At 41.8% G+C, this 12822-nt stretch overlaps 1 protein-coding gene across 1 annotated transcript; it reads right to left on the bottom strand.

Annotated features, from left to right (window-relative positions):
• Window positions 1-9920: 9920 nt before the first annotated feature.
• On the bottom strand, window positions 9921-12822 carry LOC106566692 (charged multivesicular body protein 4b). The gene is made up of 5 exons (XM_014134980.3): window positions 12515-12822; window positions 11391-11568; window positions 11175-11289; window positions 10931-11057; window positions 9921-10737 (listed from the first exon to the last, which is right to left on the bottom strand). The coding sequence occupies exons 1-5, from the start codon at window positions 12696-12698 to the stop codon at window positions 10670-10672; spliced, it is 672 nt and encodes a 223-aa protein (XP_013990455.1). The 5' UTR covers window positions 12699-12822; the 3' UTR covers window positions 9921-10669.

Raw genomic sequence — 12822 nt, 5'->3', positions numbered from 1 at the left:
ACCAATACGCAGCAGGAATGTGGATGCTCATCTTTTAATTATATAGAATGAAGCGTACACAAAAAACAAATGACAGTTTTACAGGCTAACTCCAGAATGCTTAGCAGTGCAAAATATAACTACCCACAAACCAAACACACACCTACTTATAGGACTCTCAATCAGAGGCAACTAGAAACACCTGCCTCCAATTGAGAGTCCAGCACCCAAACCTACACATAGAAAAACTAACCCAGAACATACACCCAAAACCCAGGAACACATAAAATAAAACACCCCTCTACACCACACACAAAAAACCCCACCATACAAAACAAATATACCTCTGCCACGTCCTGACCAAATATAATACAAATAATACCTAAATACTGGTCAGGACGTGACATTTACCCCCCCCCCCCCCCCCCCCCCCCTAAAGGTGCATACACCGAATGCACCTAAACAAAGACAACCCAACAAAAAAAATAAACCCCTAAACTAAAGGGAGGGAAGGGAGGGTGGCTGCCGTCAACAACGGCACCTGTGCTACACCCACCCTCCCCAACCCACCTAAACTGGAGGGGGTTCCGGCTCAGGCCTACTGCCCTCCAGACTGCAGACAGACTTGCTCAGTTCCGGGCCGTAGGCAGACTCCCATCGTTCTGGATCGTAGGCAGACCCATTCCATTCCACGCTGTAAGCAGACTCATTTTGTACACAGTTAATCACATTTAGTTCCGGGTCGCAGGCAGACTTACTCGGTTCCGGGTCGCAGGCAGACTCCCTCGGTTCCGGGTCGCAGGCAGTCTCCCTCGGTTCCGGGTCGCAGGCAGTCTCCCTCGGTTCCGGACTAGACACTGTTGCCGGATACTCTGGACTGCACACTGGTGCCCGGATACTCTGGACTGCACACTGGTGCCCGGATACTCTGGACTGCACACTGGTGCCCGGATACTCTGGACGGGGCACAGTCTCCGAACTCTCGAGGCTGGGCTGACGCACTGGAAGCCTGGTGCGTGGGGCTGGTAGAGGAGGTACCAGGCTGAAGACACGCACCCTAGGGCTAGTGCGGGAAGCAGGAACCGGCCGAGAGGAATTACTCTTATGCACTATAGGCCTAATGCGTGGTGCTGGTACTGGAACTGCCAGTTTTAAACCACACACCCCATGGCTAGTGCGAGGAGCGGGAACAGGCTGACTAGGACTAGGCTGACCCATGGGAAGCTTGATCCGTGGTGCTGGTACTGGTCATGCCAGACTGGAGGTACACACTTCCGGGTCAGCACGAGAGGCGGGAACTGGAAAGACTGGGCCATGGAGGCGCACAGGTGGTCTTGCTCGCACCTCCTGCACAACCCGTCCTGGCTGGGTGGAACTAGCAGCCCTGTACGAGTGGGGTGCTAGTACAGGGCGAACTGGGCTGTGCAAGGGCTTGATAGTTACCGTGCGTAGAGCGGGCGTAGGGTAGCCTGGTCCTAGGAGGCCTACCGGCGACCAGACGCGCTGCGCAGGCATCCTCCTACCAGGCTGGATGCCCACTCTAGCACGGCATCTGCGAGAGGCTGGAATAGCTCGCACGGGACTGTGCGAGTGTATGGGCAAGATCGTGCGCACTTCTCCAAACTTTGGCACCCTCCACTCCATACGTCTCTCCATGTAAGCACGGGTAGCTGGCTTATGGCTTTTCCTTGGCCTAGCTTTTCCTTGCCTCTCGTGCTTCTCCATCAGCGCGTTCATGGCCTCATATCACCACCTCTCAGCCTTCGCTTCCTCTATCTCCTCCCGTGGGCGATGGTATTCCCCAGCCTGGTGCCAAGGTCCAGCCCCGTCCAGACTCTCTTCCCAAGTCCATCTCTCACAATAGTCCATATCATGCACCTGCTGCTCCTTTCTCCGCTGCTTGGTCTTGTTGTGGTGGGTGGTTCTGTCACAAGTATTGTCGTGTTGAATGGAGGACCAATACGCAGCAGGAATGTGGATGCTCATCTTTTAATTATATAGAATGAAGCGTACACAAAAAAAACAAGAAAACCGAATGACAGTTTTACAGGCTAACTCCAGAATGCTTAGCAGTGCAAAATATAACTACCCACAAACTACAAACCAAACACATACCCATATATAGGACTCTCAATCAGAGGCAACTAGAAACACCTGCCTCCAATTGAGAGTCCAGCACCCAAACCTACACATAGAAAAACCAACCTAGAACATACTAACCCAGAACATACACCCAAAACCCAGGAACACATAAAATAAAACACCCCTCTACACCACACACAAAAAAACCCACCATACAAAACAAATATACCTCTGCCACGTCCTGACCAAATATAATACAAATAATACCTAAATACTGGTCAGGACGTGACAGTCCTGCATAATGTTGAAGACACAGCAGCTGACATCACACACTATGAACATCACATTATGAACATCAGACTCTCTCTCAAACTAGTGCAACTAGAATTGCAGGAACCAACAGCCTGAGGCCGTGCCTTGAATCAATATAACCAAATGCCCTTTGCAATATTATTTAAAATAATCATAACTGAATTGAAGTAAGTATGCCTACCTCGTCATGTTCGTAGTGTCTGTCTGTATTTACCCACGCCGGACCAGACTGGGAGCTGAATGAGAGGCCATCATTGTTTTCCCCCTCATCCTCAAGAGCTAAAGCAAAAACACCACATGGTCATATTTTAACACAATTGTACTCATTGAAAGGAATGTATAAGACAGACATCAGCATTCAAGACACTGCCCATCACTAAAGTGAATAATTACTACTAAGGTCAAATGCCATCCTTCTCCAGTATCTCTCCTTCCTCCTGCAAATCAACCTTCAACCTTCTGCAAATCAACCTTTCTTTGCTGGCAACTGAAGATTCCAGGTTGACGTCTTCTACTGCCTTGCTCTGCTCTCCTTACATTTTCAGCTCCTGTTTTTAACGGATTGAGAGAACCTGAACTCTCTTCCTTGAACTCTCTTGAGAGTCAACTAGGAACTCTGAAAAAAACAAGCGATTTCAACATTCATCCAACTTGGAATTCCAACTCGAGAACTCTGGCCTCTTTCTAGAGCTCCGACTTTCCATTTACATTACATTTAAGTCATTTAGCAGACGCTCTTATCCAGAGCGACTTACAAATTGACCTGAAGATCACTGACGTCATGATTTGTCCTCGCATTTTTCAGAGTTCCCATTTGTTTTGATCTGTCCTCCCCACCATCAGGTTCCACCTCCTTGGCCTCCACCTGCTGTGTGTCCTCTCCCACTCTGTCTCCACTGTCTTCGTCCAGCATGAAAGGCTTCTTATTCTTCTTGGTCATGTTGGGGTCGAATATCATCTGATGGGAGAATTAAATCAAGATGATTAGCTTATACCCAGTGTGATTTAAGACAAATAGTTAGGTTCGTTGATAAACATATATCCAGTCCTCTAAGACTAGTTACTGCTGGTACAATGTTTACATAGAGAAAACATTGACATACACACTGCTAAAATATGTTTCACAATTCTACATAATGCTTAGCTGACATTTGGTTTTTGTATTGAAAACATGATTAATATTTTCATTAGCTAGCCCACTAGCCAAACTTTTGATACTGGGCAGCAGGTAGCTGAGGGATTTAAGAGTGTTAGGCCATTAACCGAAAGGTAGCTGGTTCAAATCCCCGAGCCGGTTAGGTGAAAATCTGTCGTTGTGCCCTTTAGCAAGGCACTTAACCTGAATTGCTCCTGTAAATCGCTCTGGATAAGAGTGTCTGCTAAATTACTAAAATGTAAATGGTAGGGAAAGCCTTGTCGGCTGAGGCCGAAAGTCATTCCACAACAAAGATCGCCCCCGGGGTGTATTTATTAAGTATGGCAACGAAAATCGTTTACCGTTTAAGAACCAAACAGGGAAAGCGGAATGAAACGGTGAGGGACCTAAATGAATTTGTCCAATAGAAACTAATTTTCGTTGCAAAACGTTTTCCGTTTTGAGTGAAAGTTTTCCAACAGAATCGGCACAATCAATACACCCCTGGGGTGTAATCATTAGTCCAAATAGTTCAGGTTTGCAACTTAAACAAGAGTTTCTATTGGACATATTCAGGTAAGTCCCTTCCTGTTAAGTTTCCTTTTAAAAAAAACAACATTTGCAACAGAATCTACAGAATGAATACACCCTTGGTTTAGATTCTTCCAATAGAGAAGAGTATATACACAATGATAAGAAGTGACATTTACCTTGTCTTCTAACATGTTTGTGAAAAGAACAAGAACGATCTAGAACGTTTTTTTTATCCCCCATCAGTCTTTACTGAGGGTCTCACTAAACAGAAATGTCTTCCATCAGATTAAGGGCAGATTAACAATGCTCAAGTGTGGACTAATGTAATGATGTAAAGATTAGCAACGTTGCTAAAATCCCTGATTTGTGTGAAAGCGTTTAACTAGAGAGATCTGTTTTTTTTTGCGTGGGCTCTGTTTCAATCTACCGCATCCCCCGATGCCGGCTTTACGCATTTGTGGTGGAAAGTGGCAGCGCTACAGGGATATTTGTCAGACCAGGAGACATCCAGAAAATTGGTCTTCTCACGAACACGTCTGTAGCGTCCGAACGGGTTGGCCTACAAACGAATGACTTACTAGCAGGGGTTAAAGTAGTTTTAATTTCTTACTGGTAGGGACATCCAAGTGCGTGCATGCATTTTTTTTTATACTACAAAAATTACACGGTAGCCTACTCTGCTGACACGGACAAACGATGTCTGACACAAATACAAGATTTTCATTTTTTAAAATGTATTTAACCTTTATTTAATTAGGCAAGTCAGATAAGAACAAATCATTTTCACAATGATGGCCTACTTGTAAAGCCCCCCCGGCCAAACCCTCCCCTAACCCAGACGACGGCTGGGCCAATTGTGCGCAGCCCTATGAGACTCCCGATCACGGCCGGTTGTGATACAGGCCTGGATCGAATCCAGGTCTGTAGTGACGCCTCTAGCACTGCGATGCAGTGCCTTAGGCAGCTGTGCCACTCGGCCACAGTGACGTCCATCTAACCTGGAGGAGGAGATTATCGTCCAAAAACAAACAAAAGTGGCACTGACCCAATGACAAAAACAGTGAATATGCACACTCAGCGGGGATAAGGCCCATGGTCTCCGCTGGAGGCAATAAGATAGGCTGCTGTTCGCTCAATGAAGTTAAGAATTTTGATAACTAAGAGACATATTGAAGTCTTTTCATTCTCATATTATTACAGCAATAGCCATTTGCTTTCCAAACAGTATTTCATGATTGTATTCTTAAGTATTGGACATATTAGTATTGGCCTCTCTGCTTATCAATGACAGTCTGAACTCAACAGTCATCAATTTGGTATTTGCAGCGCGCGCTCCCCAAAGTGTGGGCCCTTTTGACTGCAGGCTGTGCGATTTAAAACAATCAGCAGCTTTTAATTGTATTTTTATTGTTTATAGCTAATGATCCTCAGTGGCCAAATCCTGCTTTCTGGTGTAGTAGCTTATTTTGAAAGATTGTATTTATTTCTGTATAGACAAGAGTAAGCTAATTAGGTTATAGGCTATTATTTTTACATTTTAATTACATTTACTTTAGGGAAAGCTTCCCCTAGCCTTATGGACACGCGGCCTATGCCTTTTAATGTGGCATAAACACAACCAGTCATGATGTTTTCATCTGATTGTCAAACAACATCTGATTGTCAAACAAAGGCGCTCCTGTAGGCTACCCTCGCACATACCTCCACTGACAAAATAATTTCAGGCCCAATAGTGCACTGTGCACCTGCAATTTGATGAAAGGAAAGAGACTTTTCCAAAACACCTACATGTATTGCAATGACATTCTAGGATTGTCATTAGGTTTACACTTGTAGCCTGAAATTATGCATCCATTATGGAAGCCAAAAGGTTCAAATCGTCTTACCCGGAACACGTCTTAACATTTGTAATTATAATTTTTCAGTTGCTTTTTTGAAGTGTCAAATGTGATTTTTTTTAACACTTTTTTTTTCACCTGTCCAGTTGGGTTTACATGTGATTTGAATGCTTGTCATGATAATTTTCACTTGCTTTTTTCAAATGTCATTTTTTGTTCCGGGTAAGACGATTTGATAATCCACTGTTGTCCACGCGTGCCTAAGTCTTGGCCACTCATCTCCGCCTTGTCCGGGAGTGTCTTGGCTACTCGTCTCCACCTTGAAAAAATGTTGTGTTCTCCTCAAACCTCAACGCAGCTTGGAGCTTATTTTTTTGGGGGGGTTATTGGTATTTTATTAGGATCCCCATTAGCTGTTGCAAAAGCAGCAGCTACTCTTCCTGGGGTCCACACAAAACATGAAACATGACATAAAACAGAACATTAATAGACAAGAACCGCACAAGGACAGAACTACATACATTTTTTTTTAAAAGGCACATGTAGCCTACATATTAATGCATACACACAACCTATCTAGGTCAAATAGGGGAGAGGCGTTTTGCCGTGAGGTGTTGCTTTACCTGTTTTTTTAAACCAGGTTTGCTGTTTATTTGAGCAATATGAGATGGAACGGAGTTCCATGCAATAATGGTCTATATAATACTGTACACTTTCTTGAATTTGTTCTGGATTTGAGGACTGTGAAAAGACCCCTGGTCGCATGTCTGGTGGGGTAAGTGTGTGTGTCAGAGCTGTGTGTAAGTTGACTATGCAAACAATTTGGAATTTTCAACACATTAATGTTTCTTATAAAAAGAAGTGATGCAGTCAGTCTTCCCTCAACTCTTAGCCAAGAGAGACTGGCATGTAGAGTTTTTATATCTGCCCTCTGATTACAATGAAGAGCAACACGTGCTGCTCTGTTCTGGGCAACCTGCAGCTTAACTAGGTATTTTCTTGCAGCACTGGACCACACGACTGGACAATAATCAACATTAGACAAAACTAGAGCTTGCAGAACTTACTTTTTGGAGTGTGGTGTCAACAAATCAGACCATCTCTTTATTACGGACAGACCTCTCCCCATCTTTACAACCATTGAATCTATATGTTTTGACCATGACAGTTTACAATCTAAGGTAACGCCAAGTAATTTAGTCCTCTCAACTTGTTCAACAGCCACACCATTCATTACCAGATCCAGCTGAGGTCTAGAACTTAGGGAATGATTTGTACCAAATACAATGCTCTTAGTTTTAGAGATGTTCAGGAACAATTTATTACTGGCCACCCATTCCAAAACAGACTACAACTCTTTGTTAAGGGTTTCAGTGACTTCATTATCTGTGGTTGCTGATGCTTATATGGTTGAATCATCAGCATACTGTACATGGACACACATGCTTTGTTTAATGCCAGTGGCAGGTAATTGGTAAAAATAGATAAGAGTAGAGGGCCTAGAGAGCTGCCCTGCGGTACACCACACTTTATATGGTTCACATTAGAGAAGTTTCCATTAAAGAAAACCCTTTTGAGTTATATTAGATAGTTAGCTCTGAATCCACGATATGGCAGAGGTTGAAAAGCCATAACACATACGTTTTCTCAACAACAGGTTATGGTCAATAATATCAAAGGCTGCACTGAAATCTAACAGTACAGTTCCCACAATCTTCTTATTATCAATTTATTTCAACCAATCTTCAGTAATTTGTGTCAGTTCAGTACATGTTGAGTGCCCTTCTCTATAAGCATGCTGAATGTCTGTTGTTAATTTGTTTACAGAAATAGCATTGTATTTGGTCAAACACAATTCTTTCCAACAGTTTGCTAAGAGCTGGCAGCAAGTTTATAGGTCTGCTGTTAGAACTAGTAAAGGATGCTTCACCACTCTTGGGTAGCATAACTACTTTGGCTTCCCTCCAGGCCTGAGGACAGACTTTCTTCTAGGCTCAGATTAAAGATATGACAGATAGGAGTGGCTATAGAGTCAGCTACCATCCTCAGTAGCTTTCTATTTAAGTTGTCAATGCCAGGTTTGTCAATATTGATCGCTAAGAATTTTTCACCCTCTCCCACACTAACTTTACAAAATTCAAACTTGCAATGCTTTTCTTTCATTATTTGTTTTTTTAATGCAGGAATATGATGGCTCACTGTTCGTTGTTGGCATTTCCTGCCTAAATTTGCCCACTTTGCCAATGAAGTAATCATTAAAATAATTGACAATATTAAATGGTTTTATGATGAATGAGCCATCTGATTCGATGAAAGATGGAGTTGAAAACCAACCGGTTTCCAGTTAATTTGCACATTTGTCATGCGGCTCACATGCAGTAATGTTAAATAAAGGTGTAATGGCCTATAGTTTTTTGGGCATGTTGTATTAATTGTGATAGGCTCACGTTTTACCGGTACAGCATACCTCCACTATTTTGTCGGGACGCCGTACCCGACCATACTTTCACCCCTCCCCACAAGTGTCACAGGACTCATCTAAAGGTAACCTGTATGGAAGTAGTTTTGTGTCCCCAAAAATTGGGTTAAATGTGTAAAAAAAAAAGTACAAATAATTCCTGAGCTGTCTTACATCTCCTAGATAAATATAGTGAAACATTAAAGTTATCCTTTTTAGATAAAACTATACCAAATATATTAACGTCACCAAATCATTGATTAAAACACACTGATTTGTAATGAAGTTCTACAGTAGTCTCAACAGCACTCTGTAGGGAAGCACCATGGTGTTGCCGGAGGACAGCTAGTTTCCGTCCTCCTCTGGGTACATTGACTACAATTCAAAACCTAGGACGCTCGTGGCTCTCACCCACTTCCATATACTTTCAAAGTGATTTTGACAACTTCCAGAGGACATCCTCCCAACTTATCAGAGCTCTTGCAGCATGAACTGAAATGTTATCCACCCAATCAAAGGATCAGAGTATGAATCTAGTACTGAAAGCATAAACTAGAGCTAGCTAGCACTGCAGTGCATACAATGTGGTGAGTAGTTGACTCAAAGAGCAGAGACAAAAACAATAGTTGAACAGTTAACAAATTAAATTATTCAAAAATGAAGCAAGAGAGCTATATCTCAAATTTGTTTTCACTTCACTTACTTAGCGAATGCAGCTAGCTAGTTTAGCCTACTCAAACACCCAGCTCGATCAAAGGGATCATGCTGTTTATATGTAGCTGCTATGAAAGTGAACTGTGTTTGCATGTGATCAGGGGTGTATTCATTCTGCCGATTCTGTTGAAAAACTCTTTTGCAACTTTTAGACTAATGATCACACCCTAGATCAGCTAGATGCTAGCAATATTGTGCAAGGCGATATTGAATGTGACATTATCTTTCACCTTGATTACTAAAATGTATCTCGACCTGTGCACCTACGTTGTAAACTTTCATTCATAGGCTAGGTTGTAGCTACCTAAAAATGTGAGTATCATGTAGTAGCCTAAACCTATATGAATGACAGTCATCCAATATGCTGTAATATAAATAAGGCCATGCTCATGAAAAGAGTTTATCGTACTCCATCTTAAACGACACCAACTGCCAATGATTGCAAATCAGACACATTAACCAACAGTTAACAAACACCTGATAAAATAAAGATTTCCTACTTTTGAGTTTTGAATTCACAGATTATCTTATTGTTTTGTACACTGAAGCGTAACCAAGAAAAACAACCTGCACCACAAAATAAACAACAACTTTAATTATTTTCCAAATATTCTCATCTGGATAGAAATGCAAACATGCTTATCCTTGTGTATATTTTTTTCCTATTTAAAAAATGTACAATGTGTAAAAAGAAAAAATAACTAAAAGTAATCCTCAAACCCCAAATGTTGATAGTGTATCTACTAGTCTAATCATTACAAACCATGAAGCCTATATATTTTTTTCCTGCAGTTAATATGGTGATTTTTCCCCCCAACCTTATACAATTCAAAATGAACCCTTTCAGAAATGACACAGACAACAGAACTGGTTTGGGTTCAGAATTTCTCTGAAGCTATGCAGTGTATTAAGTTTTTCCCTCATTGCATGCTTAGCACAACATGAAGAAAACCTTCTGTGACAGCAAAAATAGAAATTATTTAGATATTTACATCAAATAGCAAGGGTCACATGGTGAAGATGCTTAGTAGATGGGAATCACCTAAAGGTTGATGGGGGAAAAAAAATGTAAAACAAAATTTCTGAATAACAATCCAGAAAATAGACCATTCTAAACATTACCATGAGAGCATGCTCATATTTCCATCTTATTTTGGGAGCAACTACAAACAAAAAGTAAAGGTGAATAAATATATCCAGCCCACACCCACCACACCAAATGGTAAATATGTTTAAGTTGGAAAAAGAGACATTGCAACGCCCACGTATTAAAAACAAATGTTTGCCTTTCAGTGAAGTTCATAGCATCAAAGACAATAGAACAGTTCAGTGATATTACAAATCACTGCCAAACAATTATGTTCAAACTTTTTGGTAGAAATTTCCAAAGACATTTTCTGATTCAAACATCCTGTTTATAGCTTTTATACAGCTTCTGAAGTTCCTCTTTTAATGGAAGGCCATGGTAACCTTTCTCTGGTTTTGGGCTAGAAACAGAACCTACAGCATTGGCCTTTCTAGTGTTAGTTTTAGAAGGTGGTTGGCTCTCGGACACAAAACAACCATATTGAATTAGTCCTTTCTTTCCCTCTACAACAGGTGGTGTCAGTAATGCAACTAGTTAGCCTCCATCGCCCAGCGCTGTAAGTCCTCCATGGCATCCTCATCTTCATCCTCCTTCTTGGCTAAAAAAAATAAAATAAACAGGCATGCAAAAATTGTGAATTACTTGTGTAAAAGTTGCAAATATAGATGTTTTATAGCAATTAAGGACAAGAGATCAAGTAGTTATTTCATGTACTGTTGGGATAGTAACCATGGGATAAAATGTTCCATTGGAGAAATCACATGTTTTATTGCATATTACAAAGGACTCACCAGGTCTTGAGGGTAATGAAGTAGAAGGCACATTGGGTAGAGGGACATTTTCTGTCCCGCCAATCTCCAGCAAGTTTTTGTCCAATTCCTCTTGTTCCAGCTCATCCAACTCTGCCAGGAGTTCATCCTATGATGCAAGACAATCAGAACATCCAGGCTCTGTGATATCTGGTCAACTATTAAACTAACAGCACTGATGAAAGCCAAATCAAGAACAATGTTCAGACAAGTTCATGTCACATACATCATCAAACTCTTCTCCAAAGCCTACAGGTTTCGAGATGGCATCTGAGATCTCTTGTGCTAGCTCCTGCTGCTCAGTGATGTCTTGCATCAAGTCATCGACTTTGTCTATGTCCCTAAAACACAAAGATAGATGGAACAGAGAGATTTGAATTAATACAAAAGCTGTATGAGTGCCTGACCAAAGCTAATAAACAATTAGTGTGCCACCGCTTACATGTTTTCATGGGCAGCCTTCATTGCCTTGGCAGCAAAGCCCATGTTCTTGAGCACTTCAGTGTTGGTGTTGGCATTTTCCAGCGCCTCTCTCTGGAACTCGATGGTGGACAATGTGCCATCAATCTGGGTAAGCTGCTTCTCATACCGCTTCTTCCTTTTCAAGGCCTGCAGGGCCGCTTTGCGTAGTGAAAATGAAAAAGAGGTTAGTGGGTTTGCTTCATTGGACTACCGGTACATAAAATGTATGCACAAATGTTTAAATCATTTGGATAAAAGCATTGGCTAAATGTCATTCAATGTTTGTGATGGAAACATAGCATTTGTTGTAAAGAACATGGAAAATAAACACTAGCAAGAATTGAGTCACTGTGTAGGTAAAATAGGTTTACAGCATTAAAACACTACATGAGAACACCATGATCATGAGCAAAGTCGACTTTTAAGGGGGGCATGGTTAGTATGTGAAGACAGTGGAAGTGAGTCATGGTCACAGTGTTTCTGAATGCCCAGGACTTTAATGTGAGTAAATAAGAACCACTCACTATTACATCAAAAGCCTATGTCATGAACACCACTGTCTGTGAAGAATGCAAGAAGTCACTTGGAACCTCTCTGTCAGCCCTCAGTATTACGTAACTAATCATCACTACAGGCCCTATAACAGGGTGTGTTGGAATCTCAATGATTTAAATGTCGGGAAATTAAAACTGCTAAATTGATACTGACTGAATGGATGGATGCCCCCTTCCCTTCTTTTGACAAGCAGTAATTGCAAATTCACGACTCACAAAATCCTCCAGTCACACGATGCCATTTGACAAATGTTGGTTCACTAGCTGTTGGTGTAGCCAGACGTAGACTTTTGATACCAGTCACACAAAACGTTCCTTTAAAAAAACGGGTATAATGCATATTAGCTGTTCTAACACAGTTGGTGCAACGAGGTAGGGCGAGATTGGCAACCTGACTATGCAGTGACAGGTGTGGTTTTTCGGAAAGTGAGCTAGCTGCCAGTTAGCTAACAAATCAGGCGAACTTTAACGTTGGCTAGCTAATTAAGCTAGTTAACTAAGTTAGACAACAATCGTGAAAATTCATATGTGATGTTAGTTGGCAACTCACCTCGCTTGTTTTTAGTTCCGTTTTTCTTCGCAGTAATGAGTTCCTGGTCAATCTTTTTCTCTAGAAATTCCTGTTTCTTCGTTAACATTTCCTCGGTCTCTCGGAGCTTCTGAATCGCCTCTTGTGCACTCGGCCCTTTACCTCCTTTGCCCCCACCGCCGAACAGCTTCCCAAACACGGACATTCTGCGATTGTAAACTATATAGCAATAAAGGTCCTCTTAAAATGTTAAACGTCAACAGGGGATCGTGTCACCTCTCGTTCTGGCCTGAATGTTGATATTTCTTACTTCCTGGTTTAGGCCGTAT

This window comes from Salmo salar, chromosome 13 (assembly GCF_965601325.2).
Source record: "Salmo salar chromosome 13, fSalSal1, whole genome shotgun sequence".
In the NCBI taxonomy this organism is placed as follows: Eukaryota; Metazoa; Chordata; class Actinopteri; order Salmoniformes; family Salmonidae; genus Salmo; species Salmo salar.
This window is presented reverse-complemented; position numbering and strand designations above follow the sequence as displayed.